The 13,577-nt window shown below is 44.8% G+C and overlaps 1 protein-coding gene across 5 annotated transcripts in view; it reads left to right on the forward strand.

Annotated features, from left to right (window-relative positions):
- FAXC (failed axon connections homolog, metaxin like GST domain containing) overlaps positions 1-13,577 on the forward strand; it is an 82,473-nt gene that overhangs the window by 17,059 nt on the left and 51,837 nt on the right. For all 5 annotated transcript variants that reach the window (XM_060419223.1, XM_042253383.1, XM_042253382.1 and 2 more), the window contains 2 exons: positions 959-1,155; positions 11,260-11,483. In XM_060419223.1, coding sequence (XP_060275206.1) covers positions 959-1,155; positions 11,260-11,483 — 421 coding nt within the window. The remainder of the gene's footprint in view (positions 1-958; positions 1,156-11,259; positions 11,484-13,577) is intronic.

Here is a 13,577-nt window from a genome sequence, read left to right on the forward strand (position 1 = left end):
GTCTGTGACTCCACCCCCACCTCCCACCAACCCCGTTTTGGGATCAGAATCTCCCCTGAGACACCACAGACTTCTAGTGTGAGTATGAATCAAAGGGAGGTTGTCAAATGTACAGATTTCTGGCCACCTTTCCCAGGATTCTAACTCAGTGATCTGGGTGTGGGCCTAGGAATCTGCATTTTCATAGGCACTGGAATTGAGTCTGTTGGGCACACTTTGTTATATCCCACTGTTGTAATTTCTGGGACCACTTGTTTGCAATATAGTGGTATTACGATAAGCATTTTCAAGTGTACGGTACTGTTTCAAGTGAGGTTTCTGATCAGTAGCCCAATCAGTATATGCCTCCTTATGGTTTATTTTCAGTTTCTGTGTTTTTGGATTGTTCATACATTATAATTAGACTGACTCTGACCAGGATGAAGATCATTTCAGCTCTCACCTTCCTTTCTGCTCTTTTTTTTTAAAAAAAAACAAAACAAAAAAACAACAAACAAACCAGTAAGCCAGAACAGTAAGGGCTTCCCTGGTGGCTCAGATGGTAAAGAATCTGCCCGCAATGTGGGAGACCTGGGCTCAATCCCTGGGTTGGGAAGATCTCCTGAAGAAGGGCATGGCAACCCACTTCAGTATTCTGGCCTGGAGAATCACCAGGGACAGAGGACCCGGCAGGCTACAGTCCATAGGGTCGCAAAGAGTTGGACACAACTGAACGACTAAGCACACACAAGCCAGAACCCATGATAAAATGTACCGGAGTAAAGTAATATTTTCATGTGAGATAAACCTTTTTTTCCCCAGATTAACTGTCTATCCCCTTAAGAGTTTTTATGCTGATTTCATTCACTTGAATAGTGCAGTCACTATCAAATATACTGTTGGAATGTTTGTTTCTGTTAACCATACAGTGAGGTTTAAATAAAACTTTGCTTTTCTCTTTACGATTTACTCTGCTTAGAATTATTTTGGTGGAAAACTCTCTGCTCAAGGGAAAATGCCTTGGATTGAATATAATCATGAAAAAGTTTCCGGGACAGAATTCATAATTGACTTTCTGGAAGAGAAACTTGGAGTGAATTTAAACAAAAACCTTGGTCCTCATGAAAGAGCCATCTCCAGGGCAGTGACTAAGATGGTGGAGGAGCATTTCTACTGGTGAGTGCCCCAGGGGCCTGGGTGGGTGTCCAGGGCACGTCCCCATCATGTGAAGCAAGCCAATTGTTTCACGTTTCAGCTCCCCCTCCCCCACTGCTGCGCCTTTCCCAAAGTGTTCTGCGTTCTGACCGACTTAGGGGTCAAAACTGTGACTGTTAAGTCTCTAGGTATCTAGAGCAGAATTGACATTTTCTGCTGAGGCCCAGCTAGTACATATGTTAGGCTATTTGAACTACATTTGTCTGTGGCAACTACTTAATTCTGCGGTTTTAGCGCAAAAGCAGCCATAGATGATACACACATGAATAAGCATCACTGTGTTTAAATAAAACAACAAAAGCACTGACATTTAATTTCATTTAATATAAAATACTGTTCTTTTGATTTTTGTCCCCCTCAACCATTTACAAATATGAAAACTTCTTAGCCCATGGGCTATATAGCTCCTTACCCGCAATCTAGGTCACTGAAATGAGGGCGATAGAATGGGCTTTTTACAAATACAAACTGCTGAGTTAATGTTTCATCAGATACTCAGAGGAGGGAACAGAACACTAAGGCAGATAGAAGTCTCAGGTGAAATAAATTATGCAAGCTTTGGCAGAGTATTGTCAGTTTTCCCTGTATGACAAGAACTTCTCAATGATCCAGAAGTAAAGCTTACTACTGTTTTCTGAGTACCTTTGCCTTGATTGGCTTACTCCTGGCTTGTACTTTGTCCTAATTGGCTGACTCCTAGCTTGTACTTTGCCCTGATTGGCTGACTCCTAGCTTGTACTTTGCCCTGATTGGCTGACTTCCTATTTCCTGAGTTTGAAGCATTGCAGACCCCGTGTGGGTTAGGTGCCCCTGTTTTGCAGGTGGTATGCTCCTGTGACATTGCGTGAGTTAGGCAGACTTGGTTCTTCTTGCTTTACAATTTCATTGAAATGTGGGTTTGTGTTTTTTTCCATTTATCTTCTAGAGTTTTAGCCTTTCTGTACACTCCAATAGGTAATAAATATTTTTTCCCTGATTTCTGCACTTCATCTTGTTCTAAAGATTTAATAAAGAATTGCTGAGTCCACTTTTTTGGGCATTAATTATTACTACTAGGTCATTGCTCACTGAATAGCTTTCACCTCTTCCACTGAGAGTTACACTCAGTGTGGGGTTGACTGTAGAAAGTTCTTTGCCTTCACATTCCTATTTCATACATTCAGCTCTTTCTAAATGGAAAACTTGTCTCTTGAATTTTGTGACCTTCTCCTTTTTTTCTTTTTCTTTTTCCGCTTTCAGTTCTTGCCCACTTTATTCCAGGACTGACCTGAAGCATCACTTTCTTCTCTTTCTCACTGCAGAGGTGAAGGTGTTGGGAGGAAGGAGGGAGTCAGGCAGAGTGAAGGCAGGGCTGCAGATCAGTGTGGGATAGATCACAGGCTCAGTGTGGTCTGTTCCTTATAATACTTATGGAGAACTGCTGGCCCTTCCCTCTCAAAGAGTGCAGGGGTTGCAGGGTGGAACAAAATGCATGAGTGCAGGTGACACGCTTAGCCTCAGGGAAAAGCCCTTGGGGGACAGAGTCGTCTCACTTGCTCGCCCGGGGTTGCAGGTCCTGCTTCACAGTGATCAGGAAAATGAAGAACCAGTGTAGGGCCACCCAGGCTCTCTGTACTTTCCCCTGCTGAGCCACCACCGGCCCCCACGAGTGCTACTTCATTTGATGGATGGGCCATTAATATGGAGAGGTAGCACTTTTTCAGCTGCCTGAAAAGCTGAAAGCCTTACAGTTAAGTTGGTACTTTTGCAACACTCTTTGATTTCTGTGTGTGCTATGTGTGCATGCAGGAAATTTATATTTGCCTTAGAAAGACTTTGATCCAGCAAGATTTCCAAGTACCAGCTGTCACTGCTTCTTGCTCTGGGTGTTAGTGATGTGTTATATATGTTTACTTCCTGATAGAAGTTCATCTTCTGTTCTTCCCTTCTCTTCTTTTCCTGCTGATGTGGTGAGGGGGCAGGGTGTGGTGGGGAGGGCTGGGAGGGAGCCTTAGGAGGTGGTACTCCACTGGGTGAGAGTCTTAATTTTACAGATCACAAACCCCCAAGTGCTTGGGAAGTTGCAAAGGTTATATGTAGATTCTTCTCTTTTTTAATTAAAAAATAGTAATTTTAAATTAGTACTTTAAATTTTTTTTTAATTTTTGTAACTGTGCTGGGTCTTCGTTGCTGTGTGGGGTTTTCTCTAGTTGTGAGCGGGGGCTACTCTAGGTACAGTGTGTGGGCTTCTCATTGTGGTGGCATCTCTTGTTGCGGCACATGGGCTCTAGGTTGCAAGGGCTCAGTAGTTGCAGCATGAGGGCTCAGTAGTTGCAGCTCCCAGGCTCCAGAGCACAGGCTCCATAGATGTGGCACGTGGGCTTCATTGCTCTGTGGCATGTGGAATCTTCCCAGATCAAGACTCAAACCTGTGTCTCCTGCACTGGCAGGTGGACTCTTTGCCACTGAGCCACCAGGAAAGCTCTTAATTAGTAGTTTTAAATTAAAATACAAATAGCTTACTTTTGGGGGTTAGCTACTGTTTCTCATTTGTGTCTCCTCAAGCGTTTATTTGAGAAATGAATAGTGAAGGTGGGAGGTCAAGTCTTGATTGAGACACAAATATCCAGTGACCTTTCAAAAAATAAAAAAATCCTAGTTCCTCCAATTTCTTTTAGTCTTCTGTAGCAGAAGGAAAAACAAACTTTCTCTGTTTCTTTAAGTTTCCAAACCTTTAGCTAACTTCTTGCTTTGGGGAGATCCTGAACGGCCTTTCTTGAGAGCTCTAAATCCCAACACCCACCCCCTTTACCCGGTGCAATCCATGGTAAGAAAGTGCACGCCTGTGGAAACCGAGGGCCGGCATAGGGAACTGACCACAGTATGTAGGAAAATATTACAAGTATGAGCTTTCCATGAGAGCTTGTTGAATTTTGACCATTGATGAGCTCTAAGGTTGTGTTTATACTTACAGAAGTGTAAGAGGGAGAATTAATTATTTGACTCAATTGATTCAGTTATCTGGAGTTTTCAGATATGTCTGTCTTGGTCTGAAACTTTAAAATACTCCACTTGAGATATGATTTTCTGAAAAACAAAGACTCCTGTCTTTATATAATGAAAACATTATCTAACATATAATTCTGAAGCTCTGAATTAGGCCTGTACAAAAAGCACACTCAGCTATAAAGTGGTTTTTTCTTGTACTTGAAATCCATACAATTATATCCCACTTGCATTATAAATGCTATTGTTGAAGACAGGTTTTTTATCCCCTTTATTTCACTGGATGCTAAAGTTAAATGCAGGGAAGCCAGAATAAAGCAAAGTCTGAGAGACTTGAGGTCAAATTACTGGAATGAAATTGTTTTGATAACAGATGCTATAGTGGCTTCTAGGTGACATACTGTCCCCTTGTGGACACTACTGGGTGTCGTGTGTGTTTGTGTGTGTGTGTGTGTGTGTGTTAGCAGCTCAGTTGTGTCCGACTCTTTGCGACCCCATGGACTGTAGCCGCCATGCTCCTCTGTTCATGGAATTCTCCAGTCAAGAGTACTGGAGTGGGTTGCCATTTCCTTCTCCAGGGGATCTTCCCAACCCAGGCAATGAACCTGGGTCTCCCATATTGCGGGCAGATTCTTTACCTTCTGAACCACCAGGAGTGTCTTAAGCTCTTCTAATCTCAATGGTGTTGGGTACCATTGTCAAACTCCCTATAGTTATAACAGTGTCACCCATAAAAATATGGATTTACAAAAGATTCAAATCACTTCTAGGTTGGCTATAATTAATTTATTTTGATGTGGACTATTTTTTAAAGTCTTTATTGATTTTTTTGCAATATTGTTTCTGTTTTGTTTTCATCCCTCTCTCGAGGCATGTGGTGTCTTAGTTCCCTGACCAGTGATCAAACCTGCACCCCCTGAATTGGAAGGTCAAGTTTTAACCACTGGACCGCCAAGGAAGTCCCATTTTTAAAAATTTTGAGTTTGGCTTTTGGTGAGTGGGAGAGATGGGATGCTTTAATAAGAGGACTTACCCGAGATTTCCTCTAAAAGCCAGGAGACTCTCTCTCCTTGATTACAACCCGATTCAAGCAGTCCCCTCGCCTTTCTTTTTCGTATCCCTCCCCCCAGTTTTTGATGCAGTGAGGGCCCCGTTCAGAGAGGCATTTCTAATACTGTGAAAGGTGGTGAAATTGCAGAAGCGTATCATATGCTCCTACACCCTAGAGCATCTAGAGTACAGGTGAAAGGTGGCAAGGAGGTAGTAGTGTGACCAGGAAAAGGGCGTTCTTATGGCAGGAAAGGCCACATGCTAAGATTCATTCAGCAAACAGTAGGTTTGCAGTTTCTTCCATATGTGCTAATAGTCATTTCGGCCACAGCCCAGGCTTCATGGGAGCTTATAATGAGAGATATCTTTATTAAAGCATCAGAGATCTACTTTTCTTTCCTTCCTAGCTCCTTTAAAAATGTTTCAGCAGGGTTTACTCTTCAGTTCTAAGATCATCGATAGTGGGGGGGAAAACCTCTCTGATGTCATTTTGTAGGAAAGACCAGATATATCCGTTGTGATATATAAAACAAAATGAGTATCAACTTCCTGACAGAGGCTCTCAGAATGAGAAATTATTTTAATTGCTCAGCCTGGTCCAGTTTCCAAATTGGCCCGCCCCATCCTCTCTGGTTTATAATTCACAGTTCCCTGAGTAGTGGCCTCTTCCCAGCAGAGAGTGAAGAGGCAGATCCCAGAAGGAGGACGGGGGCAGCCCTTCTCCCTCAGTCTCCACAGGCCTCTCTCTTTCCATTTTCCTGCGTAAATATTGTCAGCCTTTAGAAACACCAGCAGCAGCTGGCTCAGAACTTTTCATTCAGTCAGCAGTTCATCCTTTCAGCAGAGTTCCAGGATGAATGACCCTAGAGGCTGGATGTCAGGGAAGACAAGGTGCCTGTCCTCACCTGGCTCAAAGCGGGGATGCCATCCAGCCTGCATAGCCAGGCAGCGCTGGGGGAGAGTCTGAAGAGCACATGCTGGAGCAATGCGACGCAGGCTTCTGGAGGCTGCTAAGTCGCCTCAGTCGTGTCCGACTCTGTGCAACCCCAGAGACGGCAGCCTACCAGGCTCCCCCGTCCCTGGGATTCTCCAGGCAAGAACACTGGAGTGGGTTGCCATTTCCTTCTCCAGTGCATGAAAGTGAAAAGTGAAAGTGAAAGCGCTCAGTCGTGTCCGACTCTGTGCGACCCCATAGATGGCAGCCCACCAGGCTCCCCCGTCCATGGGAGTTTCCAGGCAAGAGTACTGGAGTGGGGTGCCATTGCCTTCTCCGGCTTCCAGAGGAGATGATGTCAAACAGGATCTAGGGCCAGTCAAAGTGGTGGGGGAAGGGATTGGCTGAGAGGGTAAGATGAGGATGTCAGGCGGAGCGGGCAACAGTCTGCAAAAGTTTAGAGGCAAGAAGGAGGCAGTTGGGGAGGCATGTATAATTCTGTGGGGAAGCAGTGCCATTTTGGGGTCAGGCTGGTGGGGGGGGTTAGGATGGGGGAGGCTGAGGTGCCAGGTGAAGCAGCTATGGGGAGCAAATGCATGACTCCAAGAAGCAGTGTGATACCATGGGATTTGTGTTTTAGGAAGCTTTTTGTGGCTGACTAGAGGAAAAGGGATTTGTAGGAGTCCTTAAGGTCTCTCCATTGGGAGACCTTTGAGGAGGCCACCGTCCTCAGGGTTGGGCAGTGATGCAGCCTGAATGATAGTGTCGGTCGAATTGGTGACAAAGCCGCACGGTGACCGGCGGTCAGGAGGGAGAGGTGGGGAGCGGTGAAGAGGACCTCCCAGGATTCTTTCTGGTTTCGGTGCAGAGTGGCAGATTTGCGAGGAAGAAATAGAATGAATCCAGCTTTGGAAATGTTGGTTTGAGTGCCTGAGGCTCCCTCAGTGTATCTGCGGATCTCAGGACAGAGGTCTCGTGGGCCGTGATATGGAGTTGGGAGTCCTCACTTTGAAATCATGAATGTGAAACATAGGTCACCCCACGAATGAGGTGTAAGAAGGTAGAAGGGATAAAGATAAAAGTCTTGGCAACATGTACGAAGCGAGAGGAAAGTGGTAGAGACGTAAGCCAAGAGAGAATTCTAAGAAAGAGACTGATAGTGTTGGATGCTGCAAAGAGTTCAAGGAAGATAAAGATGAAAAGAAAATGTATTTGAACTTTGCAACAAGAAGGGACTGTTGACTTGGACGAGAGTGGTTTTGGTGGAGTGGTGGGTACGGAAGTCCCTTTCACGTGGAGATGTTTAGGAAGCTTTCATGTGGGAGAGTGTGGACTTGTGGTTGTCAGGATATGGCAGCATGTGTGAGGGATGTCTTTGATCTGTAGAAATTGACTTAGGGACCCTTGAAGTGCGCATTTTCATTGACATTGCATTTTATACCCACTTCACAGGACTTGGCCATAGAAGAGCCTGCCTGGCCCTCATTTGCTTCTCTTCCCCGGTACTGGTCTACGGTTTTGGGCACAGGGAGTGAAAGAGAGGAAGGAAAATGAGAGCAGGGTGGGGAAGAGAAGGAAAGAAAGCCAATGTTTGAGGTTACTTTCAGCTGCCACATTCTGAATCAACCCAGTGTTTCTCCTGTGCCCTGAATCCAACCTGCTAATGCAGGTGGAGAGCCTTACACCATAGCCTGGGGCTGGGGATGGTGTGCGTTTCTCTTCCCTGCTCAGCTGTGTGGCCCAGACAGCAGCCGCCTCGTCTGTCCCCACGGCTCCTCTAACACATTCGTCTTCTCAGGCTCTCTTCCCACTGCTGCACCCTCATCTTCTGCACACGACCTCACTTCCTGCTCTCAGAGGAGACCGAGTTCATGGGGCGGAAGCTTGGAATCTCCTTGCAGCCCCTTACTTCTCCATCTCACAGAGAGTGGTGTCCCTGCTTCTCTCCATGCTGGCCCTTCCAGCCTGGCCCTCTAGTCTTCTCACTTGCCTTTGAACTAGGCTTCCCCCAAACCACTCCGTATCCTAGAAACTTTCTTAGGCAACCTCAGTTCCTCTTGCATCTTTGAAACTGCCACCGCCACTGCCACCTAAACCTTCGGGATCCTCCCTTGCAGGTTTTATGGAACTTTCAAATGCAACAGGTTAACTCATCTTTCATCACCTAAATCTGTCCACTTCGTGTGTGCGGGGACTGGTTACCGTCCACTGCAACCATCAGCCTGGGAGATCGCGTCCTCTATCATTTCTCTATTTCCGGTCCTTTCCTCACCTTGCCACACATCTGATTATGTGTCTCATCTGCTTAAAACCTTTTGGTGGTTAAACTTGGCTTTCACAGTAAGTTCTAGTCCCTTTGTAGCAGGCGCATCTTGACCCAGTCCTTGCCCATCCTTCTGGCTTCGGCGCTTCCAGGCTCCGTCAGGCATCTCAGGCCCCACCTGCCCATCCTGAAGTTCTTGCCATTCGTGGAGCAGCTGGGGCTCTTCATGCACACGCCTCTGCCTCTGCTCTACCTGGTGAACTGCTGCTCATTCTTCTAGATCAGTTGTGCTTGTGATCAAACTCATGTGATTTGCCTACAAAGAATGAATTCTTTTTCATACCGATCTATCTGTTTAGACCCATCCCAATCCTCATTTTTACACTTTAGATGCTTCCTGGATGCTATTATTACCTGGTCATGCTTAACTTAGGGTAATTTAGTTTTATTTTCAGATCACTGACTTCCAGAATAATCAAGGATGGAATTGACCTTTTTACTGTGAATTTAGGTCTAGCATAGTTATTACTAGAATCAAAGTGCTATTAGTGGAATATGAAAAGTGACACCCTAATTATTGCAGGTATAAAAAAGAAGAACAACTAGAAAAGCATTTTATTTGCACATTTATAAAAAAACATGTGAGAATAAATGAAATCTTTTATATCAGAAGTTTTATTGACTCTCTACATATTAATTAGTTACCATTGCAGTGTACTTTTTCCTCTTTTCAGTCAAAATTTCCTGCCTCCTCAATACTTTATTTTGAGATCCTTACTAAAAGAGGTGCACAAATCTTTCTAACGAGATTTGTAAGCACCTTTTAAAAAGCTATTAAAAAAGAGTTATAGTTGTGGAATACAGTATGTTGAAATTGGTTATGAGACTTTTCAGTGAAAATCAGGAAGACTTTAAAAATTAGAGAAATCTGTTTTTTCCCCCTTATTTTTATACTTTAAAGAATAGAACTGTATAAAATAGTCAAAATATCAGGATCTTATTTTCTGCTTTTGTTTCTTTTTCTTGAGATAGAAAGTAGCTACAGTTAGCTATCATCCCTTGTGTTCTCTCTGTAAAAAGTATTTTCACTCCTCTGATGCGACCATTTTCGCTCCAAGTGACCATTACTGCTGTATCAACCAGCAGCAGGAGATGACTCCAGTACAGCTTTTATTGCTCACTGTGAGGAAGAGCTAAAATATCTTCTATCTCTACGCCCACAGCTATGTTTTTCTTAGCCTCCAGTAGAAAACCTTTTAATTTCTATCTACCAACACTATGAACCATAAAAACAGTCTGGCGATCACTCCAGCTTCAGAGAACAAAATCAGCAAAGGCCTGAGTATTGCAGCCAGCACACCACACGAGCAGCTGTTAACCACTTAGCTGTCCACACAGATCACACAGGAGCTTCTGGACTTTTTGCCACAACCATCACCTAGTTGGGAAGAATGATCCAACCAAGTTCCTTTGGTATTTCTATTCACTCTAGGGTCCTGGAGAACAAACTGAAGCAGAGAGCTGCCTTTCTGGAGAATGAATCATTTGTATACTATTTATAATTTATATAGTTCATAGTAAACATGGACAGCTACAACTATTCCGTGAAAGTGAAATTGTTAGTTGCTCAGTTGTGTCTGACTTCTTTTTGCAACCCCACGGACTATAGCCCACCAGCCTCCTGTGTCCAAAGAATTCTCCAGGCAAGAATACTGGAGTGGGTAGCCATTCCCTTCTCCAGGGGATCTTCCCAGCCCAGAATTGAACCTGGGTCTCCTGCATCTCAGGCAGATTGTTTACCATCTGAGCCACCAGAGATTCTGTCAAAAAGGCAAAAAATTTCTTTTTGGAAAAAAACCCCTTTTATATCAGGAAGCATAAAATGTATATACAAAGTGTATAAAACAAAAAAATGTTCAGCTTAAATAATCAACATAGAGCATAAAAAGGAATGAAATAATGCCATTTGCAGGAACATGGATGGACCTAGAGATTATTATACTAAGTAAAGTAAGCCAGACAAAGACAAGTATCATATGATATTGTTTATATGTGAAACCTAAAATAATGATACAAATGAATTTATTTACAAAGCAGAAATGGACTCACAAACATAGAAAACAAACTTATGATTACCATAGTCAGGGAGGGGGACAAATTGGGAGTTTGGGATAAAAATATATATACTACTATATGTAAAATAGATAATCAACAAGGACCTACTGTATAGCACAGGGAATTATATTCAGTGTCTTATAATTACCTATAATGGAAGAGAATGTAAAAAAGACTATAAATGTGTGTGTGTCTGAGTCACTTCGCTGTACACCTGAAACTAGCCCGATATTGTAAATCAACTACATTTCAATAAAAATTAAAGACACAGAACACAGGCTTGTATGACCATCACTTTGATCGAAAAAGAATGAAACCAGCACCCCAGTCACTGCCACCTCCTTCCCATTGACATCCCCCTCCAACCCACCCACACAGGTACTCACTGTCCTGCCTAAAACCCTTTTAAAGTGGGTTTCTACTTGTTTTCTGTGGGGCTGCCTGAGAGAGAGCAGAAGCACGGCCTTGGGGGGTGGAGGGTCTCTGGGCAGGTTCAGAGGAGGCTTGGTGGATGGTAGCGTGGCAAGCTATCTGACCCTACGTCCAGGCATGGACTTGAGCCTATTGTAATATCTGCCATTCAGACATCTCTTTGTAGAAGCTGCAGTGATTCAGTCCTCTAGCATGTGCTGAATTCCCAACCCCTCACTGGAAATTGACTCTGTGGACCTGCTATGTATCTAACGCACAGTAGTAACTTCTTTCCACGCAATTCCAGGACCTTAGCTTATTGCCAGTGGGTGGACAATCTCAATGAGACCCGGAAGATGCTCTCTCTTAGTGGTGGCGGTCCCTTCAGTAACCTGCTGAGGTGGGTCGTGTGCCACATAACGAAAGGAATCGTGAAGCGCGAGATGCACGGCCACGGCATTGGCCGCTTCTCCGAGGAGGAGATTTACATGCTGATGGAGAAGGACATGCGGTCTTTAGCAGGGCTTCTGGGTAACGTACCACACCTTCTATTCTGTATTTTCTGTCCTTACGTTTTGCATGAGTAGTAAAGCACTGCTAGTTTACTGCTTGAAAGCTTTATTTTGGTTGATTTCTTTGCTTCTACATGTAGGTTGCAGCCCCACCTTTTAACCGAGTCCCCTAATTTTCAGGAGCATGCGCCTCTGAATCACTAGAGGGTGAGTGTTTCTAGTGTGGTGACGCTCCCGGGTGAAGAGAACATAGAACGTGGCCTAGCGTTACTAACTGGCTGTAAGTGATGGTATTTCTGAATGTGTTGTGAGCCAAGGAGGAATATGAGCGCTTCTATTTATAAATGGGTCAGGGTAAAAGGCTATTTATAGACAAGTCTGCTCAGAAGATTCGACTGGGTACTGTTGACCTCCAGCTAAGAGAGATGCCGACCCAGACCGAGAGAAGGAGAAAATTTGACATTTTCTTACGTCTTTCATTTCTCTTTGTAATCTGAGTCCTCTTCTAGCTAGCATGTTTGAGCTCTTCTGATTTTGTATTTACTGAACCCACTGGGTTTAACTGCATTTGGGAAGCCGCTCAAAGAGAAGCACCGAGGGGCCTGTCTCCATGGATACATGACGATGCTCAGTCGAGTGACACCCCCCCCCCCCCCCCCCCCCCCCCCCGCCTTTGCTCACCTGGTTGGCTGGTGGCTGGGCTAATGTGACATTGTTCTGAGTGAAGCTTGAGCCTTAGCTCTGACAGTTCATAAACGGATCATTTGAATTCAGCTTCGATGTGTGAAATAATGTCCTCTCCTGGGAACAGCTTGTGTATACGGAACCAAGGTCATAGGACCTAGTCCTTCAGAGCTGCTGATTTTGTCCAGCGACTGTGGTTGTCCTTGGTCCTCTCTTGGTGCCCTCATCTCTGTTCTGGAGCACATTAAGTACCTCCTCCAGGAAGTAGAGTTTCGGATTTGTTTTGTTCAAACCTACCAGGAACCCAGGAACTGGGGGCTGTTCTGTCACCCATCAGAGTGACCCACTCTGACTAGCTCCTTCCTGCTCCTTGCTGCAGATGCTTACTGGATCTGGAGTCCTCCCTGGAACCTGCAGAGGGAGATCCCAGCAGCACACCCAGCTCTTGGCCAGCTTTGTGGTGGGGGCAACAGCAAGGGTGGGTTGGCCTTGATGTGCTGGGTTCCTGCTCTAAACAGACACTCCGAAGCCCCGCCTGGCTTGGAGGTTGATGCTGTCTGGACCTGCTGGTGCTTTGTCTCTGTGGCCCTAGGTGGGCCTGCCCGATGTAGGTATGAGTGGAATTTGCCTCCAGTTTGTCTTGTTCCTTTGGAAACTTAGTGCTGGACTCTGGGCCACACAAAAGCCAGTGCAGAGAGGACCATTTCTTCTCAGCAGCGGCTCCATCTGCTCCTGGCTTCTTTCCCAGTTTTCACTGTACGGAGCCCCACAAAGCCAGGAGTTGAGCTTTCAAAGTGAAGATAGCTCATCTCTAATGGTTTAACAGTGCTGGTTCCTTAACCAGAGTGGGGTGATCATCTCCCTTCTAGAACATTTTTGGCTGGGGAACTTGGAATCAGGGTGATAGTCACAGTGAGGATAACACTAGTGTCTCTCCCATGTTTGATTTCTTCCCACTACTGGTGAGATGGGAGGCAGTTGCATCACTGATTGCTAGGCTGGGTCCCTGGCAAGTATCACAATGGCATTCTGAGTCCAGATGAGTTTCTAGGATGAGAGACTGAGTGGGTTATTTGAAAAGCTAAAGTTTGCTAGAGTTCTATTCTGAATGCGGGTCCAGGGAGCAGTCTGGTTTTGAATTCTATCGTAAGAGAAGCACATTTTCTGTGTCTAGGGAAGAAGAGGCTCTCTGACTGAGCATCATTATTTTCTTACTAAATGAGGCAGAAAGCATCTATTTTTCCCTTCACCCAGGATATAGCTTACTTATAATATCCAGCTGTTTCATGATGTTGCTCTTGGAGGCTGAGGGCAGCATGGACTATGGAGTCTTATCATTGAAGTCAGTTTCCTGGGCTTTGTGAGTTGAAGTCATACTCGTCCTTAGGAGGCTGGCTTCCAACAAGGTGATGTGTTAAAACTCCAAGCT

Source organism: Ovis aries, chromosome 8, assembly GCF_016772045.2.
Source record: "Ovis aries strain OAR_USU_Benz2616 breed Rambouillet chromosome 8, ARS-UI_Ramb_v3.0, whole genome shotgun sequence".
Lineage (NCBI taxonomy): Eukaryota > Metazoa > Chordata > Mammalia > Artiodactyla > Bovidae > Ovis > Ovis aries.